This window comes from Macrobrachium nipponense, chromosome 39, assembly GCF_015104395.2.
Source record: "Macrobrachium nipponense isolate FS-2020 chromosome 39, ASM1510439v2, whole genome shotgun sequence".
Classification (NCBI taxonomy): domain Eukaryota; kingdom Metazoa; phylum Arthropoda; class Malacostraca; order Decapoda; family Palaemonidae; genus Macrobrachium; species Macrobrachium nipponense.
In genome coordinates this window covers 33669321-33695284 of record NC_061099.1, presented here as the reverse complement: position 1 = coordinate 33695284, position 25964 = coordinate 33669321, and the positions used below count along the sequence as shown (strand labels likewise).

Sequence of the window (25964 nt, the reverse complement as noted above, 5' to 3'; positions counted from 1 at the left end):
GGTCTGTACATATATGTAGTGATAGTAAGTGATAATAACAAAAATATTGGTAAAGCTTTGAAGATGTAGAAATACCTAATGAAGAATAACACCACTATTTCCTCAATCCCATTAGGGTGGCCATTTTGACTTGGCTGACAGAATGTTCCATAGCATGAAGGAAGCCTGGTATTCAGCATCCCGCAATAACATGGCTGACGTCAAAGAGCTCATCCCGGAATTTTTCTACTTGCCAGAGTTCCTTTTGAATTCGAATAAATTTGACTTAGGTAGGAGCCTGTTAAAGACATTTTGGATTGTTGAAATTTTCAAAGTACTTCTCTTGCAATTGAAAGTTTAAATTTATGGTAATTTGTTAGTTTTCATGTGTAATAAATTATTTACCCTGAGACATACTCTAAACTTAAATATTTAACTTTTTGGGTCCATAAATTTATTACTATTGTAAGTTGTGTGAAGAACATTAAAATGCATTGTCACTTAACAAATTCTTAAAATTTTGTAGGTTGTAAGCAAAATGGTACACAACTTGATGATGTTGTCCTTCCTCCATGGGCTAGAGGAGATGCAAGAGAATTTATACGCCTCCATAGGGCTGCTTTGGAATGTGACTATGTGTCGGCTCACTTGCACGAGTGGATTGATTTAATATTTGGTTACAAGCAACAGGGTCAGCCTGCCGTAGAAGCAGTTAATGTCTTCCACCATCTTTTTTATGAAGGGAATGTTGATATTTACAAGTAAGTAAGTGTGTTTTTTGAGAGTGGTTGTCCATAGCTTCCTATGGTGTGCTTATACATACTAAATAATTCTGTAACACTTCTAATAATTTTGCTTAATATGCAATGACTTTTCCTTTGGATAAATGTAAGGAAATACTTATCCAAAGATGGTGGCATCTCCTTTCTTTTGTACCGACCTTTCCCATAAAACTTCATCTATTGTTCCACCGACCAACCACGACAAACTGAACAAGGATTGGTAATAGTACATACGTTTTCTCTGCACCTACTACACACTGGGTGAGGATCTGTAGACACCGATGTTAGGAATCTTGAACAAGGAAATCCACTCACTCCAGGGAATTTCCTTTGTCTCTTGCTAGATCCCAAAGAAAGTTCCCTTGGGGAAGCAAAATTCCCCATATCTCACAGCTTACACACACCTAGCAGATCACACCCACTCTGAGATCACCCAGAGAAAGAAAAAGGAAAATTATTAAATTAAACGGGCAAACTAAACTGGGTTTAAAGAGATAGATAGTAGTCACGTCCTCTCTTAAAGAACATCGGAAAGTAAGTAACTGATAGGTCACGGGACGCCCAGGGCATTCTGGGAACTACAGTGGATCAAGACCGGGTACAGATACCAATAGTCCCTGGATCACAGAAGTTTTTTAATTAATTCTACCAGTTATCCAGCTTGGCGCTAGTATTATCCTAATGTTAAGACCACTGGTTTGTTAGTTATGTAAAATACAAATTGATTGAAAATTTGTTATTTTTTCATGGTAGAATATTATTATGAATAATATTATAGAAGATTTACAAAAACAGCAAATTTTCATAAAAATTTATGAAACCTTGTAAAAAATTTTTTACTTCAGATTGCTAGGAAAGAGTCGACCAGGAAATTAAAGTTTTAATAAACATCTGAGTAGATGTAATAATTGTTATGAGAATTGTATGAAGAGTGGAAGAAGTATGTTTTCCATATTGACTTTAAAACCATAAACACATGCTCACAACTAAGAGAGCATCTCCATAATCTTGTCTATTATCTTATGTCATTACACATGGGCTTTATAAGTCATCTGCTTTGTATAGATAGGATGGAAAACAGGCAAACACAGAGCACCTCATCTCTAAGGTCATCATTCATTTAGTTGCATGTGCTAATGTTTCAGGGAATGACTTTCTTGCAACTTACTTGACTTGTGCAAAATCTTGTGTCAGTTGTAACTTAAACTTAGCAAGAAATACCTTGAGAGTTATCTCTTTGTGTATTGTGTCTGCGTTGCTTATTTCTTTGATTGTAAGTGTAGTCTGTACCTACAAATCAACCAAGAAATAAAGGTGAAAGTAAGTGGTTTGGGGAGAGATTGAAGCTTATCGTTTATTTTAACCGGTGCAATACAAATTGTAATGAAATATTATGGTAAAAACTAGTATATAGTATAAATCATTTATATTATTTATTTAACAGTATTGACGACCCACTTAAAAAGAATGCCACCATTGGATTCATCAACAACTTTGGGCAAATTCCCAAACAGTTGTTCCGTAAACCCCATCCATGTAAGAAGATGTGTGGTCAGCGTACATCCATCATTGATGCAGGACCTCTATCTCAGGCTCCAGCTGTTACTCCCTTGGAGAAAGTCTTTTATCAAAATCTAGACAATTTGAGACCCACCATGCATCCTGTCAAAGGTTAGTAAATATTTATAGGTTGTTTTCATAACCTTCTAATATCAGTATTGCAGTTTAAGTTGTCTGTCCAAATATTGTTTCTTATTGTCTTAATTTTTCCATTGTAAAAATTGTGTACACTTTGTACATTGTCATAAGGTTTTGTTAAATTTTTATGTGAAGCTTATTACAGAGAAACTTCATAAAGTTATTGAATACTCCAACAGAAGTGAAAGGTGCAGTTGGCCAAATTATTGCCCAGGATAAAGTGATTTTGGCTGTGGAACAAAATAAAACATTAATTCCAAACACCTACCAAAGATACCTCGCATGGGGCTTTGCTGATCACAGGTAAATTTAGTTTTGATGATATAATTGTTCACTTTGTTTTTAAAATGGCACACATTTTCTCATTTCACATTATTTATTTCATTTACTTTTAATTACTGACATACATTTAATTTTTAATGATTACATGTTGATCTTGTGCTCTTGTAATGCAACAGTAGTATATTGGCAGTGGAACAATTCACATGTGAGGAATTCTCATAATATTCTTTCTTAGAGTAAATGTTTATCGGTGACATAACAAAATGTTTTGTCCAATTACTATTAACACATGGGTCAAGTATCCCCATAATTGCATTAAAATTAGCATAGATGATAAAGCAAAAGAAAAATAGAAACCAACCTTAACAACTAAGAGAACTTCCTTAGTGTGAGGGACAGGCAGCAAGAATTGAGAACAGTTGGAACAGGGGGAGGTGATATAGCAGTAATTTGTTTTGGTTAAAATGTGAAACTTTAGTGAAACAAATTTGAAAAACACAGACTATTCACTCTTGTATCTTGAACAGAGGTGTGTGTGTTCTGCTGTAAGTGTGCCATATAGTCATTTTTGGTCTATTCAAGTAATTTGAATGTTTTCCCTGCAAAATTTGTTCAAATATATCATTGTGCGAAATAAGGACTATCATATAAACAGATTATGCGAAATAAGAATTATCATATGAAGCGCATCGTAGGATAAGTGCTGCTACAAAAGGGTTCGTGCTCTCCACTACTAAAAAGTGGTCTTCAGTCATTCTTTGAAAATTAAAATGTACAGGTGGTCCCTGGTTATCAGCAGGGGTTTGTTCCTGGCCGGGCACCATAAAGCAAAAATCGCCATTAAGCGAAGCATGAAAGTCTAAGGGAGTAAAACATACTTATGGCGCTCTTATGGGACCGATAAGCGGTTATGAGTGCCATAAGTGTCTCAGCGCCATAAGAGCCCCATAATTATGTTTTACTCCCTTAGATTTTAATGCTTCGCTTAATGGTAATTTTTGCTTTATGGCGCCCCCAATAACAATTATGGCTTATGGCGCTGATAACCGAATGTGGCGCCATAAGAAACCTTATTTTTTAATTAGTATTTTTGAAAACCACCATAAAACCGAAGCGCCAAAGAGCGAAGCAGCCAATAACGGGGGACCACCTGTATAATCATCAAGCTGCACATGTAAGAGTATTCTTCTTGTCTGGAAGCAGCATTTTGAGGAATTTGTTGCATCCAGATATGTAGCAAAGTGTTGTATTAGTTGTTGTGTGACATGACAAAAGAACTTTTGTATTGAACTTTTCTTTTTATGGATAATTGTTCAGGGAACTTGAGTGCAAAATTGGGTATAGTTATATAAATAAGGTTCCTTTATCTGTTTTGAGTGAATTGTAATGTTATTTGTATTTGCAGTCTTCGTATTGGGGGCTATGAAAGTGAACGAGCAGTCCTTGTTTGTGAAACACCACAGAATGGTGAGATCTTGGCTGCAGTATGCCCAAACTACAAAACAATCATCACTGCTGGAACCTCATCTGTAAGTTCGTTTTTTCTGGGTTTCACAGTACGTACCCCTTTTAATAGCCAGGGCTAAAAAAGTCACCAACATAGCATACACTCTTGAATCTGATGGAAAAAGGTATAATTATGTTTTACTCCCTGAAGGTTTGTTAGGTGTGAAAAATACAAATTGACTAAAAGATTTGTCATTTTTATGTACTTGGTCTCTGTTTTACTCACCATTTTTCCCCTTTGCTTCTTTTTCACTTCAATACCCCTCATCATCAGTTTATTTAAGAACTAATTCTGTGGCAAGTCCTTTGAGTCTAAAGATTTGCCTCATTGGTTTGGTTACAGAGTCCTAAATGCAAACTTTTTCACTATACGTAGTATCAATGCCTGGATGTTGTTAGCCTTTTCATAAATGCTGCTTTTGATCTTTTACTATGGCAGATTTTATGAAGAGGAAGAATTTGGTGGTCAGAATTTCTTGAAACAACATTGAATATTATATTTGTTTTCAGGTGGTTAAAGTTTATGAGATCATCAAACGGCAGTGGGTACAGAAAAAGTGTCTTTATGGTCATAATGATGCCATTACATGTTTAGCAGCCAGCAGTGCATATGGATTACTTGTGTCTGGGTCTAGAGACCGTACAGCAATTATTTGGGATTTGGCCCGGCTAGTTTATGTGCGACAACTTATCTCACATGAAGCTCCTGTTGCTGCTTTAGCGATTAATGAACAGACTGTGAGTTTTCTAAAAACCTTAAAGTTGTTGTTATTGTGCTGCATATTTGTGTGTGTTTCTCTTGAAGAAAGGTATTTCCTTAATAGTATGTATGTAACACCTGCATTTAACAAAATTTTGTACTTAACCAGGTACATCGTAATGATATTTTTTGCTGTAATACCATTTTAGATATGATGCGTGTTAAATTAAATCTCTTAAAATAAATTTTAAGTGTAATGCACTGGTTAGCTTAGGCTATGAACACTGGGATTGCTGTTAGCTTTAAGATATCTACAAATTAGTTTTCAATTGCAGGCTATAATATAGCATCTGTAAGTTGAGGTGTAATTTCTGAGTTAATCTTTCATTTACATTGAAATAGTACAGATCTTTCCTGAAGAATAATCAGAATCATTATTTCTGTTTGCAGGGAGACATAGCAACTTGTGCTGGGACATGGCTCTATGTTTGGAGTATAAATGGTACCCCTATAGCTTCTGTCAATACAGCACTAGGTGCTCATTCCCCTCTTCAGCAAATCTTATGTGTCTGTTTCTCAACAATGTATGAGTGGGATGCGGGTAATGTCATAATGACTGGATCCTCTGATGGAGTAGTAAGAGTAAGTATTAACATAGTTTCTTTTAGTACCATTTTTATTTATTAGTTTTTAATAAAGATTGCATTGGACAGCTAAAAATAACCTGGTTTTCTGTTGGGAGGGATAAAGTAAGATACTATTTCAATTTTTCACTTCAACAAAGTTTTATCGTAAGTTAATATACCTTTCACTCATTTTCATTTCATTATGATATGCTGTAGAACTATAGAAATATGCTAAACATACATAAACATTTGCTAAAACCTTATATGTCATAGCCAGCTTAACTTGTGGTAGGAAAGACTGACTGGTTACTGAAGTTTTTAATAACAAAAGGGAAATGATACACATAATTAGTAACAATAATACAATCAGGTACTAAAAAGTAATCTTTGGTGAATGAATCATATGTAAATTGTTGACATCAGCTAGTTTTAAAAGATGATACAGATAACAGATGCCTTTTCTAAGCTTGAAAAAAAATTACATGAGCACTAATAAAAACCTTATACACACAGTAAAGATAGTTTGTTTAAATATGTTCATTCACAATTTTTAAAGTCATGCACTGGACTAGTCAAGGTGATATGTGTCATGAAGTAGATATAGTTGATACTTCTTAAGGTAAAGTGAGAGAGGAAGAGGTGTTGAGTAGAAAGTAAGGAAGGGACATCTCAGACCTGAGGAAGTTCCTGGCTGTCTTATAAGAAGAAATTAACGCTTTTATAATGGCAGAAAACTTTGGAGGATTAGAAAAGTAAATGCTGCTCATTTCTAGGCTCTGAAAAGGTCTTCTAAACTGGCAAATGCCAAAGGCTCCATAAGACAAAGTTCTTGAGGGCGAGGCATCTTGATCTTTCAGGTTGCACATTTGTAACTGCTTGACAACACTTCAAAGAGGTTGATCAGGCTGGTTCCTCCTAGCCAACTAAGAAGAACCCCACTTTCTAAAGTAGTGAACAGTTGAAAGGTATACATGGTATCACTACACAAGGAACTTTATGGAAAAGAGCTTTGTAGGAAAGAATTTGAGAAGCATTGTGCATCATAACTTCCAGGTAAAAAAGCATTAGCAGAAACAGGTTTTCTACTTTTGTCTCTTTGGCCCATTTGAATCTGTTTAATCAAACACAGGTTGAAAAAAGAAGTCAGATTCAGGGAGTAGGTCTGATGTTTTCTGCTCTGAAGAGATGAGGACTGGAAGTGCCCCCACTTTTTTTGGCATCCAAATGCAGATGGTTAGGAGAATCATCCATAAACACTTATGACAGCACTCGCATTCTTTTTGAGTTTAGCTTAACCAAGGATTTGTTATATTCATGGAATCGATAGGTTTTGCTCTGCAGGGACTAATCGTGATTTTTAAGTTTATATTTAAGTAAATTTTATAAAAATTATATTTTAAATTCAGTGCAATAATGTAATTCGGATAGAATTCCTCTTTGGTTTGTTTAATACTCAGAATTTTGTCCATAATGGAACCACTTTAATTACTTTTAGTTAAAACTGCTCCATTAATTGTGAAGTGAAACTGCAGTCTCCAATGTAGTAGAAGAAAGACTGATATTTTGCTGAGGTACGATCTTGGTTGATGACCAAGCATCCACTCCGTATATGCATTTGTCAGATGCCACAGATTCCTTGTATTATAATCTTTGATTGTTTTTACCGGTTTTCCAGCCAGCGCTAGAAGATTATCCTATTGTTAAGACCAAAGGTTTGTTCCGCGTATGAACAAAAAGATTGTGCGAATCAATAAATACATTTCATCTGATACTGTTTTTGCTTGAAATTTGGAATGTTTGTGATTAATGTATAAGTATTGGCAATGATGAAATGTATTTTTGCAGATGTGGGGAATAGAGTATGTCCAAGTACCAGCTGATGAAGCCTCAGAAAACAACAACTCTTCAGACAGTAATGCTGATCAAGTCAAATCAAGCACTACAGACAGTGCTGGTGGACAAGGTAATTGATATTTTGTCATTATAATGAGCTTAAGAGTAGAAAGAAGGAAATTTTGAAGTAAATTCTGTAAGTCATCATGTATGTAGACTTCCAAAATTGGATTAAACTGTCTGAAATATGTCACACATTTTGATCCTCCGAGTCACAGTTTCTCAATTTTGTATCTGCTTTAGTTAATGGAAAAATTTGTTTTGTGTGTTTGTAATATTGAAATTAAAGGAATTGATGACTTAAGGAATGTGGGAATTAACATTGGAATCACACAATCATAATCCGTTCAGATACGCCTTAATATTGCCATTGTTCCAGGTTTGCGATCTGTATAAACCGAAGGTGAACACCCTCCTTAATTGTTGACAATTGTATAGTCAGAATGAATGTGAACAGATGTTATATTTGTCGGAGTCACGTGCTTCTTCTCCAAAGCTCTTTAGGAATGGTAATTGAATCTATCAGACTGTTAGGAATAGGTACCAGTTAAAGGTTATGGAAGTATTGAGAATGTAGAAAAGGAAGGTGAATACATTCCATTTCATCAAATTATTGCTCTTTAAAGATGTAAGTAAGCAAAACATTTCCCTCTTAATAATAAAGCTTACCAGTAATAGAGTTAAGAATTTTAACAAGAGTTGGATGATTAAATAACATTACATGATATTGATAATCCAAAACATGGCCATGAAAACAGTACAATAATTATTAGTTAGTGACCAAATTTTGAGTCATTGACAAGAGAATGTCTTTCTTGAAGATGACAACACTTTGGAATCATGAAATTCATTTTAAAAAATTGAGAAAACTAGTCAAATGACCTGCTTGCATGAAAGTCACTGTGAGTTATGCATGTTTGTATCTGTCGTGTTAACTATATAGTAATAACAGTGCCATTCATCTGTTAATTGTCATATGAAGGTAACCATCCATTTGTTTATCGTTAAACTTGAATTACTTATAAGTCGTTGATTTTGCTATAGTATGGGCTACTTTTCATTGCCAAAGAATTCAAATACAAAGACTTTCTGTGTATTCCCTTGTAGTGACAAATGTAAATATAGTTAAAGAAACTTATAAGGGATTTTCTGAATCATTCTACTGTTGGAAATAGCTTTGCTGATTATTACGTATTACCCCCTTTTTCTTCAGTAAGGTGTATGCCATACACCATATCAGTATGATATATACCTGGTGTTTGTATTCCTTTCTCAGTTACCTTGTGGACACATAGCTTTACTCTGCCACCATTACAGCATTTTTAACAAATGGAGTTGCACCATAAAAGAAAAGTGATCAGTTTTAAGTAGATGAACATGAGCAGTCTGCTCAAGGATGAAGTTAGTGGGGAAAGAGTGAAAGAAATTGTGTGTAAAATAAAAGGATTCCCACAGGTATCATAGATCAGAAACCTTAGGGCATAATAGGAAATAATTTGAAATAGTTGAAATTTTGTTTAATAAATTGTAGAGAATCTGTCCAGGATTTTATGCATTTGACACTGGATTAATACCAGATATCACTTGATGGAAATGGTGATGTGCAGTTTAAATTTGACCTGAAGGGCACATAAATAATATGCACTACAATACTTTTCTTGGATTGCCTTCGTTCTCATAATGCAAAATGGTTATTTTCTTACCTCTGGAGGCAAACTGAATAGTAGTTTATTTTTCATTGAGTAACAGAGGATACAGTCTTTCTTATCATTCTCACAAATACTACTGCATTACTATACATGTATTTAGAATCAAGGTTAGGATCCTGCCAGTAACATTCAAGTAAGATAGTTGTAAGTAAATTGATGGTTTGTATTTATGGAACAAAAATATATTTTATTATATATTAATTTGGCATATGGTGTAGAGAATCAGTGAACTTTGTAAGCTTGCTACCATATTCTTTTTTAGCCATGCAAGGTAATCATGATATTGAAAGTAAAAAAATTCTTTTTGTCTCATCATGTGATTTCATGAATAATTTTAGTGTTGATTACAGAGAAATTTTTAAGTACTAGATTATGAATTTAGCAGTTCTCATTTTGTTTGAGAAATTTTTTCACTCAACAATATTGAAGTCTGAAATTTAGTTAACAAACTTTGTCATTTGAAAGATAAATATTAGTTGAAAGATATATCTTAGTTTATATTCACTAGGTATTTTGATAGAGATCTCCTGTTTAAGTATATGTTGTTGAGAAATTACATTGGAGTGAAGAAACAAGGCATTGTTTCTTGAAGATTTGCATGTTGAATGGTCACCTTATTATATTAAGGTTTATTTACACTGATTTCAGTGAGACTTCTAGATATATTCAACACAGGATAAAAGTGTGTTGATATAATACTTGAACAAATTTTTTCCTATCATTGTAAAATTTTTAAACACCACCATGAAAGAAAATGGCCTTGGAAGCATATTTGCTGTTGAAAATCTGTTCTATGCATGTTGAGTTAATATGCAGGGCTTAGTGTAGAGGTAATGAATAAGTATTGATATACTATAGATTTTTATCTAGAGTAATTATTTTGAATCCACTCTTTTAATTTTTGGTTGAGATAACGTTGCCACTAAAAATGTTGAATTATCTATTCATTGTGAATATAATGATTATCAAGTAGATGTGAAAACTCCCCTCATAAATCTATATTTGTCATAAATTTTATAAGAATATGCAGTACAATCTCCTAATTCTGTTCAATGAAATTTCCCAACAGTTAATACAGGCTAACCTGTTCTTATTTTCATGCACTTATATTTGCCTTGCATATTTACTGTATTTTGGTTATCTATATGCACTGGTATATAGCTTTTATTTTCAAATATAACAATGCATTGGTCATTTTATATTTTCATCATTATAAGCCATGTTAAATAAAGGCCTGAAATATAGTCCCTTAAATATCTACAAATCTTATCTGATTTCTTCTTTTATATAAAATTTATGCATGATTGGCAATTTTGTTTTTCTCCTTAGAAATGAACCAAAGTTATCAGCAACAACCCTGAGGCTGATTCAAATGCCCTTTTTATTTATCAAGAATTGACCAATCTGTTTCTGTCAATCTGTCTTTCACCTGTTCTCTGCTTAAGACAGTTGTTGTATGCTGCTGTCATTTAAATTAATGCAAGTTGCCTGTAACACAAGAGATTGATCACCCTTTGTACTGCAATTGATATCTCTTTTTTCCTTTCTTACACTTATCTGCACTTTGGATTGAAAAATGTTTACCATAATTGGATGATTTTCTTTTGAGCTAATCATTCTACATCCACACACACCCACGTCACTTTAGATCTGTTAATGAAAAAGAGAAGAGTCTATTGGTGGGGCAGTTGGTGGAGATAGAAAAATTTGTATTGCGTATCATAATGTTTAACATTAACAGTAATATGTTAGTTTATTGGTCTTTTGCTTGTGGCTATGTTCTGGTAATTTGATATGCCATACACTTTACCTACTCCACAAAATTGCTGACAAAACCCTTATATTTTATAATTGCATATATACTTATATGAAAACAAAATTTATATTTCAGAAGTTGACACAAGAAGTAATAAAGGGCATAAATCCCCTACTAAACACTCTCCCACTCATCCTACCCAACCAGGTTGTTCTGCTCGCGCCCATGAGGTAGTCAGACGACTATCCACTGTTGAAGATTTTCCGCCAGGTAAGAGTGAGTTAGAGTATGTACTTATTTGGTGCAACAGAATTTATTTATAAGTGATTATTATATTGCAATACATTCCCTGAACACCTGAATTAGCCCTGGTCACTGACCAGCCCGAACTATATCCTCACAAATTTACCCACAAAGTGGGTAATTTGTTCTGATACGTATACAAACCCTCGGTCCTTTAACAATAGGAAGGTACTAGTGGTAGCTGAACCGGTCGTAAGCTTCGAACAAGGGGGTTCGGTAGTTAACTACTTGTCCAGCAGTTGGCGGTCAGCTCGACTGCGAGGAGAAGTCGAGGAGTCACTTTGCTTTCGGCCGCGCTAGTGAATAGACGTGCTGCTTCATCTCTCTGCCCACTTCTGTCGTATGCTTGGTTTGCTTCACTGAGTGAAGACTTTCTTGCTTTTTCTTTTACTTGTGTGCTATTGCAAGGGTAAAAGTAAGTGCGTGTGTATTTTTGTATTCATAAGTGCTTTTTTGCTATGGATATGGAACTACAAGAGCCGGAGAGACCCCCTTGCCCCCACATCAGCCGCAGATTGTGCCCTGGTGTTGGGGGCCGTAAGTTTGGGGCCTTCCAATCAACTGTAGAGGTTGATCCTCATGATTTTTATGCTCGGTGTAGAGGGCGAGAATGCTCTCGCACTGAGACATGTGACACTTGTATTTTTTGGTCGGAGGAGCAGTGGGAGCGCTATGGGGGGGAGGAAGAAGCTGTGCAAGCTGGCCAAGGAGTCGTCGGAGGGTTCTCCGTCTACGCCTGTGGTCACGGACATGTCTTCCTCTTTTCTCCCTCCATCTCAGCTCCCTCGTATGGCTCCTTCCCCTTCGGGGGAGGTTTCTCACTCCCTCTCCTCTCTCAATCAGTCGAGCGTGGAGGGGGCCGAGATACCCCGACATCCTGTTGTACTCGGGGTCCTCCGTTCGCTCAGGCTGGGAACTGTCCCACCCTGGGCGAGGGGAGACCCTCCCACTAACTTACCCGACTTTTCCATCCTCAGACTTGCTGGCCATGTGGGACGATCTCGGACGGGCCTGGTACTCGCTGGGGCTACGAGGGACACCGACGGTCCAGGGGCTGCTGAGTCACCTGGCGAGAGAGGCCATGCCGGTAACACACGGGCCGACCACCACGACGGTGTCCAAGCCGGGCTACGCTGCGCCGCCACACCTGGTGTACACTCAGCATGTAGTCATGGTGACCCCAACAGCCGCTGTGCAGGCACCGCTGCCGGAGTTTCGATGCCCGCTGTGACACCGCCACCTGGGTTTACCGCTCCTGCCACAGCCCCGGACTTCCAGTGTCCCAAGAGCTCTCCTCTAGACCTCCCTCCTGTGCAGAGGATGCTGCCAGTTCCTGCCCTGCCTCCTGTTCCTAAGTGTGCTGCCGCTCCAGCCCTGGTACCAGTTCCTGCAGCCGTCGTTCCTGCCCGTGGTGTTGCTGCTCCCACCCCAGGTCCTTCCGGACAGGTGCAGTCGGGGCCCTGTTGCTTCGGCAACTGCCTCGGCTCCATTCTGGATGGAAGACCTGACGGTGGTGCTGAAGAAGCAGAAGAAGGTGTCGTCTTCGTCTTCGTCTGCCACCGCTTCTCCTTCAACTTCTAAGGCCCCACAGCCGAAGAAGAAGAAGATTGCCTCCTCCCCCCCTAAGAAGGCTCATGCTGAGACTTCTAAGGGTCCGTCCCACTCTGGTGGGACGGTTGGGACTTCCATCGGTCCTCCTGTTCCTTTGGGAATGGGGCCAGTCTCTCCTTCCGCAAGGAAGAAGAAGACGGGGACCAGAGGAGTGCCGGCTAACAGCGGCACCTCCTCACCTGGCGCCAGAGGTTCTGCCTCAACGCCAGGTACCAACTCGGCCTCTCATTCGCGAGAGTCACCTAGTGTACGGTCACCTGCGGGTGACCGTACAGCCAAGACCCAGGCATTCGAGTCCTCTCGGCGCCAGGATCCAGGCACGAAGCAGAAGACTGGCGAAGGTCGCTCAGGCGACTCTCACCAGACCAGCGATCGTGAAGGACTCGAACTGGTCGTCAGGGACCGAAGGATTCTGAGTCTTCGCTACGAAGTTCGGGATGAAATCGAGCGTCACGGATCCCCATCCCCTGGAATGCTTGACATCGAAGGAAAGACCATGAAGTTCCCCTACTTTCTTCGCCGATGCCAGGGCCAGATAGAAGAGGGTCTTTAGAGTCAGATCCCTGTCTGACGACTCTCAGAGTGGCTCGAAGGGTCTGCGAGTCAAACTCCTATGGACGAGAGTCACATCCCACCCCGGGGGCATGAGTTCCCTGGGTGGGCAAGACCTCTCGAAGCTCTTCATCAGGAGGGAGATCTCGAAAGAAGAGATGTCCACACCTCGCAGTTTAAGGACTAGGGCCAGGGCGGCTCTGTAGCCCTTAACTGCAGAGACGGTGAGGAGCTTCTCTCGGTGAAGGAAGACGAGGAAATCCGCTACCTGCTGAAGAGTGGCTCTGAGAGGAGACACCAACCACAGAAGATGGACCACTTCCCCTGGTAGACAGCTGCAGAGGACTTTCTGAGGTATCCAGCAATTTCTGTTGCTGCGCTGCGAGAAAAGCCTCTCACTGCCGCAAGAGATGGTGGATAACAGCTCGGTCTGACGTAATTAAGCTCCTCCCCAACTATTCCTTGCCTTGTTCTTATACGTTATACAAACCATCGGTCCTTTAACAATAGGAAGTAACTAGCGGCAGCTGGAACGGTCGTAAGCTTCAAACAAGGGAGTTCGGTAGTTAACTGCTTGTCCGACAGTGCGCATGGAGCGCGACTGGGAGGTGAAGAATCACTTTTGCTTTCGGCCGTGTGGTATGAGGACGTTGTTCGCCATCACTCTCTGCCCGCTTTATCATCGTTTGCTTTCAGGATTTTTTTGTGTTTTCCCTTACTTTGTTGTGTGTGTAAAAGTGAACTGTAAGTACGCATATTCATTTTTCATATACACTTTGTTTATTTATGATTATGGATCAAGGATCGATGTAATCTCCGCGCCTCCTAATACCCGACGACTGTGCCGGGGTTGAGGTTCGTAAATATGGAAAATTGAGAGTTTTCCTGAGATCGATCGCAGAGTCCTTTGTGCTCGGTGCCGAGCGGTGTATTTTTGGGTGAAAGTGTGAAAGTGAAAATTGTAAGTGCAGTACTTTTTCATTTTTCATTTATATTTTTGCCCTGTGTGCTCGGTGCCGAGGGCGCGAATGCTATCGGCACGAGCCCTTTATTTTGTGTGAAAGTGAAATCGCAAGTGCAGTATTCTTTTTCATTTTCATATATTATTTTGATTGCATCAATATTCATTATGGATCAAGGTTTCCGCTCTTACCCGGGAATTGATCCTTACCCTTTTATTTTGTGTGAAAGTGAAATCGCAAGTGCAGTATTCTTTTTCATTTTCATATGTTATTTTGATTGCATCATATTCATTATTGGATCAAGGTTTCCGCTCATAACCGGGCATTGATCCTTACCCCTTGCGCTCGGTGCCAAGGGCGCGAATGCTCTCGGCCCAACCCCTTTTTGTGTGAAAGTGAAATCGTAAATGCAGGATTCTTTTTCATTTTCATATATTATTATTTTTGATTGCATCAATATTCATTGGATCAAGATTCCCCTCATACTGGGAATTTATCCTTATGCCCTTGCGCTCGTTGCCGAGGGCGTGATTGCTCTCGCCCCGAGCCTTTTATTTTTGTGTGAAGTGAAAGTGAAATGGTAAATGCAGTATTCTTTTTTCATTTCATGTATTATTTTCATTATGGATCCAGGTTTCTGCTCATACCCGGGATTTGATCCTTATGCACTTACGCTCGGTGCCAAGGGCGTGAAGGCTCTCGGTCCGAGCCGTGTTTTGGTCAGTGGTGCAGTGGGTGTTGTGCGGGGGCAGGAGGAGCGAAGGCCTGCCAAGAAGTTGTCGGAAAGCTCTCCTGCGACTCCCTCGGTAACGGATTCTTTGTCTTCTTTCCTGCCCCCCCGCTCAGTTCCCATGTTTTTACCCGACGTCCATTTGTTCAGGGTCTTCCATTCGTTCGGGATGGGGCTCCCCCCCCCCGCATGAGGGGGAACTCCTACTTACCCGACTTTTGCTTCCTCAGGTGCTTCTGCCGTGAGGGATGACCTTGGTCAGGTGTGGGCGTCTTTGTGACTGCAGGGCGTGCCAAGTGTCCAGGGGCTGCTTCACTTTTTGGCGGGGTCTGGTGCGGTCCCTTGGAGCAGTGACCACGACGACAACCAACTTGTCGACTCCAGGGTACACCGCCCCTCCTCACCTGGTTTACTTGCCGCACGTGGTGTCTGTCTCACCTACAGCCGCTGTGCAGGGGCCGATCGCCGTACCGAGGGATGTCGTTGGCTGACGCTAAGCCTCCTGGTTTACCTGACTTGCCTGCCGTACCTGCCGCTCTTATGCTATTCCTGCTGCTGGTCCCAATTCCTGGCCTGCTTGGTCCTGCCGCTCCTGCTGTTCCCGCTCCTGCCCACGTCGTTCCAGTCCACAGTGTTGCTGGATGGAGGATCTGACGACTGTCCTGTCAGAGCTGACGAAGAAGAAGAAGAAGAGGAGAAAGGTGTCGTCGTCGTCTTCGTCGTCTGCTGCCGCCTCTTCCCCTTCGACTTCTAAGGCTCCCAAGCCGAAGAAGAAGAAGGCTGCCTCCTCCCCCCCTTAGAAGGCTCCTTCGGGAACTTCTAAGGGTCCGTCCCACTCCGGTGGGACGGGGGTCCTTCTGCTGGTCCTCCTGCTCCTTCGGGAACAGGGCCCGTCTCTCCTTCCGCAAGGGAGAAGAAGACGGGGACCACAGGGGTACCGGCTAACACTGGTACTTCCTTGCCTGGTGTTAGCAGCGCTGCCGCTAAGCCAGGTTCCGGCTCGGCCTCTCGTTCGCGAGAGGTTCCGAGTGTATAGTCTCCCGCGGGAGACCGTACAGCCAAGGTTCTGACGTCAGAGTTCGCTCGGCGCCAGGACCACGGCACGGAGCAGAAGGCTGGTGAGAGCTGCTCAGGTGACTCTCGCTAGACCAGCGATTGCTCTCGTAGCGACCAGCTGGTTCCCAGGGTTGCCGTGATGGTCCTAGACCTACCACGGTCGGAGGCTGGTAAGAGGTCCCCTCAATCGCAGGACGGTTCGATGCGCCATGAGAACTGTTCTCGGTCCAGCCGCTCGCCTCAGGGGAGCCGCACAACCAGGCCTGCAGCTCTATCGCCACTGTTGGCAATCGCCTGCAGTCCCCCAAGCACACTGGTTCTGCTGGTGAGCAAGGGGGGAGCGTCAGGTCTTCCTCTCCTGTTCCTCCAACTTCCTCGGGTTACACCAGGAAGGGCGAGATAACAAGGAGTGATCGTGAGGGGCGCGCCCCCTCCACGATCCCGCCGCGACGTCCTACGTGCCAGGCATGATCCTCGGATCGACCAGGTTGTATGCGCAAGTGGCAGGAGGAGACTGGGAGGGATCTGCTGGGAGGGATCTGCCAATGTTCCTCCCTCTGAAGGAGAATCGCTCTTGCTGGAGGGGCTTGATGGTCCTACTCCTCAAGATGTGGGCACTCCTGAGATCCAGAGGAATTTTGCTGAGGTCATTGTGCTGATTCGTCAGCACAACAACCTCGGGGAATAAACCAGCGGCTGGTCCTGACCAGCAGCCGGTCCAGACCAGCAACTCGACTATCACCGTGGTTGATGATCATCAGTCCTCCCAGCCTACCGGTTCTGCTGGTAGGCAGGGGAGGAGCTCTCATAACAGCTCCCCTGACATATTCCTTGGTCCAGCTTTCTCCACAAGAAGCCGCTGGTCCAGACCTGCAGCTCGATCGCCACCGTTGGTTGGCGATCGCCTGCAGTCCTTCCAGCCTACTAGTATGCTAGTAGGAAGGGTAGGAGCATCAGGGTAGGGGGGGCTGGCAAGGACGGATGACGCTTCCCAGACTCTTGGAGGGACCATCACCGCTGTTCACGTGACGGTCCGTCTGGACCATGCATTCAAGGTGATGGCTGCTAGTACTCGCTTCACCAACTGCTAGTTCTGCTGGGAAGGCGAGCGAGTATCCGATTCCTCCCCCATTCCCTCTCTCCTTACGGCTACGAGAGAAAGGGGAGGGATCCTGCAGAGTGTTCTCTGTAGGATTCCACGTTGGGGACTGTGTTCCTGGGGGGACCTTCGGGTCCTACCGGACGTAAGTCCCTGTCATTGAGGAAGGATCCTGCCCCATCCTCGATTCCTACGGGAATCGGGAGGACCACCAACCGATGATCGCCTGACGAATTCGGTGGGGGTTTTGCCGAGCGCTTAGAATTCTTCAGAATTTCTAGCACTTTCGAAGTGTCGGCTTTTTACGATCTGCAGACACTTGGGCGAAACCACGGTCCAGAGTGGGCTAGACGAGAATCCCGTATAATTGTTACTACGATTATCGGGAATCTTGCTGAATACTCAAATTCCTGGAATTTCTAGCGCTCGGAAGAAGCACTGCTGCTGAAGGAAGAATATCTCACAGTAGGCGGCCAACCCTAGGATAGAGAAGAACGGACGGGAACATCCAGTTTGGCTTGAACTATCGTCTTCGGTATTCTGTTATCACCATTGAAGCTTTCCTTCGGGTAATACTTCTCCTTCACTCTCTTGATTAGAGAATGAAGGGTGTCGGCTTCCTATCCTTATTCTCATTCCTCGAATGGAAAAGAATTTAGGATGGAGGTCTTTGTACAGAAACCTACAAATATACTACGTATATTACCCTCGCGACATGATTCTGTTAAGCAGTTGAATTGTCCGAGGGGTAGGCGCATATCCTAGTTAACTCTACGGATTGTGACCGAGACGACTAATCCTAATTGAACTGCAACTCGGGGCTGCCTGCAACCTCCCAGGAGTTACCAGTTTCGATTTTAGATACTTATGGTATTGTCACGACAACACCAACTTAGCTTTTGTATTTACCGAAAACCATTTCGTTCAAATATAATTGCTCGAGCGTATTTTTTATGCTCGATGGTTCTAGCCGAACGCATTCCTTCGTGGAATGGATTACCTGGCAACTCAGGATGACGAGCCAGCGAGAGCTACTGTGTATTGAACTGCCTGATAGCAGCTCAGTACCAGCTGGCTCTCCAAGATGTACGGTCGGTTATGTCTCTCTCCCCTGCATTGATTGACTACCGAACCGTGTCTCTGCCCAACAATCACGGACTTAGCTCTGATTAACGGGGATTCTCGCATACATGAATGACCACCTACTGCTGTGACGCTCGATTTCATCGCCTTTGACATTTCGAGAATTTTCAACAGAGATATCTCTTGGACTCTTTCATCTTTCTGTTTACCGCACGGTAACAGAAGTCTGTATTAAGTCTCCCGCTGCATCGATAATGCGGAGTGATTTCTGCAGACATCTGAGTTTGTCTTCAAAATATCTCGTATTTGTAGGTGTGCAATTGTTCATTGTTCACCCCGAATTAACAGATGTATTGCAAGACATCGCCTACTCCCCGACCTGCCAGCTCTACTTCCAAATGTTCAGCCCATGAGAAGCAGTTCTTCTGGCAGTACTTCCCTGTGTTTTCATTACTGAAAACGCCCCGCTTTCATTGCAACTACGACTCCTCACTGGACAGCAATGAAATAGCGGTTAGTGTTTTCAGTCATTTGTAAGCACAGGTTCAGAATCTTGAGAATCCTTCTCTCGATTCGGCTGTGAAGACGTAGGTTGCATTCAATGTCCACCTTCGTCTTCAACGGCACATAGTGTTGTTTCTCCTTAGCTGAGATTCAACTACTATGAGAATGTCTTGCCTTCAGGGACCTCGGTCTCTAGAAGGCAATTGACTTTCGCCTGTTGGGCACATGCCTTAAGAGAATCATCACCTCGCCGTCTTGCATCGGTGACAAACAAATGCACTATTTGTTTGGTCTCTCGGCATAACCCTTTAAAGGGCGAAGGTCACGTGACTTGCTCGGATGCTTGGACAACTTGCCTCACTACCGAACCAGTCAGTCGGCAGCTGTCAGAGCGCCCGAGTCAGTTACGAACTACTCTGTGGACTTAGTTCGGTTTTTCCAGATCAATCATTACTTCGTCCTAATGGCTTGTCACAGTACCCATACCATCGACACCTACCATGGAGTGTCTGTGTCCTATCCACTACCGAGAAGAACAACTTCGCTGCATTGGGATACGAGAATGTGAGACACTTCGCTGCAGACGTATAGACCAGTATGGGTACTGGACATCACCGAAGTCGAGAAGAGGGATAGGTCATGCGACTATTCCTTTCTTTTCCCCTGAGAGAACTGCATGACTTTTCCTGCGAAGTCAAGCATCCAGGGGATGGGGATCCGTGACGCTCGAGTTCGTACCGAACTTCGTAGCGAAGACTCAGAACCCTTCGGTCCCTGACGATTGGTTCGAGTTCTTCACAATCCCCTCCCTAATGGACTTCACCGCCTTCGATGCGAAGGAGATGCTGCTTTGTCCTGTGAGGGTGTGACGGCGCTTGCTGAAGAAACTCGACACCCCAGGCTGAGTGTTGACGCCTCTTCGTTAGCACCGGGATGACCTAGAAGTACATTCCCTCGCGTTTGGCAAGAACTTCTCCGTGGCGCAGGTACTGAAGGCAGGGGTCTGGTCCAACCAGACCACATGCACCTCCTTCTACCTTCGGGATACTGCCCACAGGTCCTTGGATCTTTTTCCTTGGGACCCGTGGTGGCTGCTCAACACGAGTAGCGAACCCAGACCCTCGCAGGCTGAACAGCATCGAGTCCTGGTGTGACTGTAAGAATGGATGAGTGAATGAGAGTGTGACTGGCTCCTCTTCCCATCTTTTTCTCCTCCTCTACCTGTGGGTAGAGGGGTACGGTCGTCACCCTGCTGGATAAGGACGAGATGCAGGTGAGCTACTCGACAGAGCCCCATCCTATCACTTTCACTAGGGATGGGAGCAAATATCCACCACTTCCCCCAACAAGGGGGGGAAGTGGAAGCCAACAAGAGACAAACCCATAACTTTATGTTGCCTCTTGCAAACAGGAATATGTTCTTGCTTGCTGGTACGAAGAAGATACGCTTGCCTCTCTCTTAGTACTTGGTCCAGAGGTCTGACCATTGATCCTGCGGTGCACACCCCGATCAATCAGACAGAGGCTTGGATCCCTCCCTCGCTCTTACGACCAGGGAGCTTCCAAGGTTGGGCGAACACCAGTCTGTTCACAAAGACTCAGATTCCTCTTACCAAGAAGTGAGTCTTCCTATTGTTAAAGGATCGATGGTTTGTATAACATATCGGAACAAATGACAATTTGTCGAAAATTGCATTTTTCCTAACTATACAAACCTGAGGTCCTTTACATGTAGTCCCACCTCATGCCACCCCTCACTCTGCAGTTTTTGCTTGGGCCTAAAGCAAAAGTAATTCTTCACCTCCCAGTCGCGCTGCGCACGCACTGTCGGACAAGCAATTAACTACCGAACTCCCTTGTTCGTAGCTTACGACCGTTCCAGCTGCCGCTAGTTACTTCCTATTGTTAAAGGACCTCAGGTTTGTATAGTTAGGAAAAATGCAATTGTTCCGATACGTAATACAACCCTCCTCGTCCTTTAACAATAGGAAGGTAACTAGCGGCAGCTGGGACGGTCGTAAGCTTCGAACAAGGGGAGAACGGTTAGTTACTGCTTGTCCGATCGTGCGCGACGCCCGAGAGGTGAAGAATCACTTTTGCTTTGGCCGCGGGTGTGAAGGACGTGTTCGTCATCGCTCTCTGCCCACTTCATCGTCGTATGCTTTGTTTATATTGTGTTTTCTACTAATGGTTTGTTTGACTTGAAAATGAAACTGTAAGTACACTGTTTTCATTTTCATTACTTAATTATGAGCCAACATGGAGCTATCGCCGTAGATGCAGCGATTTCCGCTCTTTTCATGAAATTGATACCCTTGAATTATGTCTCGGTGCCGAGGGCGGGCGCGCTCGCTCCGAGTCATGTATTTTGGGCGAAAGTGTGTAATTGAAAGATGTAAGTACTCTTTTCATTATATTTTGCCCTGTGCGTTCGTTGCCGAGAGCGTGATTGCGCTCTGCACGAGCCTCTTATTTTTATGGATAGAATGCATGAAAGTGGATTCGCAATGCAGTATTCTTTTCATTTTCATTTATTAATTGCATCAAAATTAATTTTGGATGATTTTCTGTGAAAGTGAAATCGCAAGTGCAGTATTCTGTTTCATTTTCATATATATTTTATGATAGCATCATATTATTATGGATCAAGTTTCCGCTCTTACCCGGGAATTGATCTTTTCCCCTTTAAGTTCTATGAAGTGAATCGCAAGTGCAGTATTCTGTTTCATTTTCATATTACTTTTCACTGCTGTGCGGGGGTAGAGGAAAGCGAAGGTCTGCCAGGAAGTCGTCGGAAAGCTCTCCCGCGACTCCCTTGGTATCCGATTCTTCGTCTTTCCTGACCCCCGCTCAGCTTCCTCGTTGTATTTTGTATTTGGGGTCTTCCTTGCGTTCGGATGGGGCATTGTCTCCCCCCCGTGCGTGAGGGAACCCCTCTTACTAATCTGTCTGTGCTACCGCAGGTGCTACATCCGTGGGAGACGACCTTGGACAGGTATGGACCACTGCGGCTGCAGGGCGTGCTAGCATCCACGATCTGCTGCAGCGTCTACACTACAACCTCCATGGCCGCTTATGCTGCTTCCCCCCGCTGGTCTACACTCCCCATGCTGTGTCCGGTGACGCCGTCTGCCGCTACTAGGGCCCTCCGGTCGCCGCCGTACCGAGAGGGGGTATGCCGCCGCCGCCTGTGTTTTCTTGTTGCCTGCCCCAGACTTCCGCTGTTCCAGCAGCTCGCTCCTCGACCTGGCCGCCAGTACCCAGATTTCCCACATGGCTGCCGATGATTCTACGAGGCGATGGCTGGGCCTGCCGTACCTGCCGCTGATGTGGTTCCCGCTACTGGCATGGCTGTCCCTTCTGTGTTTACCGCTGCCGCTGTTCCTGCCGCTCCTGAGCTGGTTGCTGTTTCTGTCGCTCCTGGTTCCTGCGCCTGTCCATGCTGGTCCTGCCCATGGTGTGTTCTTCCCCAGTCCCAGGTCCTTCCGGACAGGTGCAGTCGGGCCGTGTTGCTTCGGCAATAGGCCCGACTCCTGGCTGGATGGAGGACCTGACGACTGTCCCTGGGCGTGAGCTGACGAAGAAGAGGAAGTGTCATCTTCGTCGTCCTGCTGCTGGCCTCTTCCCCCTTCGACTTCTAAGGGCCCATAAAGCCGAAAGAAGAACGAAGGCCTGTCCTCCCCCCCCTAAGCAAGTCTCCTTCGAGGGAACTTCTAAGTGCCCGTCCCATACCCCCACCCGGTGGGACGGGGGGGTCCTTCTGCTGGTCCTCCTGCTCCTTCGGGAGCGGGGCCCGTCTCCCCTTCCGTAAGGAAGAGATAGACGGGGACCAGAGGAGTATCGGTTAGCTCTGGTACTTCCTCGCCTGGTGATCGCCGCTACGCCAGGTTCCGGCTCGGTCTCTCGTTCGCGGGAGATCCCAGAGTGTACGCTCTCCCATCGGGAGACCGTGCAGCCAAAGTTTCGGCGCCAGAGTTCGCTCGGCGCCAAGACCGGGGCACGGAGCAGAAGGCTGGTGAGAGCCGCTCAGGTGACTCTCGCCAGGCCAGCGGCCGCTCTTGCAGCGACCAGCTGGTAACCCGGGTTTCCCCCCTAAAAGACAAATCCTTCGGGAACTTCTAAGGGCTCGTTCCACGCCGTGGGACGGGGGGGTTCTTCTGCCGGTCCTCCTGCTCTTTAGGGAACAGGGTCCGTCTCCTCTTCCACAAGGAAGAAGAAGATGGGGCGCAAGAAGGGCTACTGATCTACCACCGGTACTTCCTCGCCTGGTGTTTGCGGCGCTGCCGCTACGCCAGGTTCCGGCTCGGTCTCTCGTTCGCGAGAAATTCCGAGTATACGATCTCCCGCGGGAGAGCGTATAGCCAAAATTTTGGCGCCAGAGTTCACTCGGCGCCAGGACCGCGGCACGGAGCAGAAGCTGGTGAGAGCCGCTCATGTGACTCTCGCCAGGCCAGCGGCCGCTCTTGCAGCGACCAGCTGGTAACCCTGGTAGACGTGACGGTCTCTGACCAGCCACGGGCTGAGGCTGGGAGTAGGTCCCCCCGACCATCGGTACCAGCCTTGGCTGGTACCAGCAGTTTGACGCGCCTTGAGGACGCTCACCGGTCTCACCACGAAAACGAGCTCTGCAAGTCACCTGACCGCCGCTCCCACAGGGACCGCGCGGATAGGGCGACCAGCAGTAGCTCGTCTGACGCACGGGACCGGGGTCGACGTGCTCAGTCGAGCCGCTCGCCACAGGTGAGCAGCACGGCCAGGCCTGCAGATCGATCCCCACCGCGGGTTGGTGATCGGCTGCAGCCCCCCACGTACGCTGGTCCTGCCAGCGAGCGGGGGGGGGGGGGGGGGGGGAGCGTCAGGTCTGTCTCTCCACTACCTTAAACTTCCTCGGGGTACGCCGGGAAGAGCGAGGTAGCTAGGAGTGATCGTGAGAGGTGCGCCGCTCACGATCCCGTCATGACGCCGCACGTGCCACGTATGGTCTTAGGACCAGCCAGGAGACGTACGCGCAAGTGATTTGGAGGCGACCGTCAGGGGGGGGGGGGGGCAGGGGGGGGGGGGGGGGGGGGGGGGGGGGGGGGGGGGGGGGGGGGGGGGGGGGGGGGGGGGAGGGGGTAGCGTCAGGTCTGTCTCTCCGATACCTTCAACTTCCTCGGCATACGCCAGGAAGAGCGAGGTATATAGGAGCGATCGTAAGAGATGCGCCGCTCACGATCCCGTCACGACGGGCGCACGTGCCAGGTAGGTCTTAGGACCAGCTAGGACGTACGCGCAAGTGATTGGAGGCCAACCGTCAGGGATCTGTTTTGCTGGTCCATTCTTCTGAAGGAGGAGGGTCTTGGGAGCTGCTCTTGTTGGAGGGACTGGACGGTCCTACTCCTCAAGACGCTGTAATTCCGAGATTCAGAGTAACTTTGCCCAGTTATTGCACTGATTCGTCAATACAACGACCTGGGGAAAGGATCGCCGCTCCACGGCTCAAGTCGTTCTCGGAAGCCCGAGTAGGGAACCAGACTGGCGGTGGGCTTGCCGCGATAAGAGCTTCTCGACTCGGTTCTGAACCAGGAGAGCCTCTCGTCTCCGGACGAGAAGGCTCGCTCAGGTCTAGCCGGTCAGGCAAGCTACTTCCCCTCCTCTGCCGCGACAGCGGCGTTATTTCGGAGTATTGCAGCTCTTCTTCTTCTTCCCCCCCCCCCCCCCCCCCCCCCCCCCCCTTTCCGTCCTCCTGAGAGGTTTCGATCTCGACGAGGACTGGAATGAGTCAGAGGACGGTTTTGGCTCTCCTGTCAGGTGTCGATCAGCCCCACCCAGACGAAGTTCACAGTGGTGCAGATGCTTACCTACATCACGAGTTCGGACCCTCCTCCAAGGGGGGAGGGGGGGTGGGAGGAAGGCCATCGCCGCAAGGTGATGGCTGCTCCTACTCTCGTCTCCAATGCTAGTGCCCGCTGGTGGAAGGCGAGCAATATCCCTTTCCTTCCCCATTCCCTCTCTCCTTACAGCTACGAGGGAAAGGGGTAGGATCCTACAGACTTCTCTGTTGGATGCCACGATTGGGGACTGCGCTACCGGGGGGACCTTCGGGTCCTACCTGACGTAACCCCGGTCGTGGAGGAGGGACCCTGCACCATCTCCGATTTCTACGGGAATCGAGAGGACAACCAACGATATTCATTTTTACGAATCCGGTGGGGGTGGGTTCGCTGGGCGCTTAGAATTCGGCAGAATTTCTAGCACACATAGCGAGACACTGTCCAAGGGAGTTAGACGAGTATTCCCGATAATTGTTACCACGATAATCGGGAATCTCGCCGAATGCTCGAATTCCTGGAGTTCTTAGCGTTTGGAAGAAGGACTGGTCGCCAGAAGGAAGATATCTCAGTGGCGGCCAGCCCTGATTAGGAGAGAACGGACGGGAATATCAGTTTGGCTTGAACTATCGTCTTCGGTATTCTGTTCACCATTGAAGCTTTCCTTCGGGGAAGACTTCTCCTTCTCTCTCTTTCTTAGAGATCGAAGGCGGTCGATCTCCAATCCTTATTTTTGTTTTCTTGAAGGGAAAGAATTAGGATGGAGATCGTTGTTCAGAATCCTACAAATATACTACGATATAACCGCGACATGATTCTGCTAAGCAGTTGAATGGTCCGAGGGGTAGGCGCATATCCTGGTTATTCTACGTTTTGCGACTTAGACGAGAAGTATTCTAATTGAACTGCAACTCGGGGTTGCCTGCAATCTCCCAGGAGTTTTCCAGTTTCAATTTTATATACTTATGGTGTTGTCACAACAACACCATTTAAGCTTTTTATATTTACCGAAATTCCGTTTCGCATAAATATAATTGCTCGAGATATCTTTTTTATGCTCGTGGTTTCTAGCCGAACGCATTCCTCGTGGAAAGGATTACTTGGCAACTCAGGATGACGAGTCAGCGACAGCTACTGCGTATTGATTGCCCAGGCATTCAGTACCAGCTGACCGCTTCGAGCTGGACGGGTTGGTTTATGTCTTTCTCACCTGCTTTGATTGAATACCAACCGTATCTCTGTGCCCAACAATCACGGACTTAAGCTCTCTGATTAGTGGGGATTCTCGCATACATGAATGACCATCCGACAGCTGTGACACTA

The 25964-nt window shown here is 45.1% G+C and overlaps 1 protein-coding gene across 1 annotated transcript in view; it reads left to right on the top strand.

Moving 5' to 3' along the window:
• Nucleotides 1-25964, top strand: part of LOC135210407 (WD repeat and FYVE domain-containing protein 3-like) — a 41071-nt gene that overhangs the window by 14443 nt on the left and 664 nt on the right. The window contains exons 8-15 of the mRNA XM_064243310.1: nt 116-269; nt 506-740; nt 2206-2432; nt 2639-2762; nt 4147-4270; nt 4758-4985; nt 5398-5589; nt 7419-7536. Coding sequence (XP_064099380.1) covers nt 116-269; nt 506-740; nt 2206-2432; nt 2639-2762; nt 4147-4270; nt 4758-4985; nt 5398-5589; nt 7419-7536 — 1402 coding nt within the window. The remainder of the gene's footprint in view (nt 1-115; nt 270-505; nt 741-2205; nt 2433-2638; nt 2763-4146; nt 4271-4757; nt 4986-5397; nt 5590-7418; nt 7537-25964) is intronic.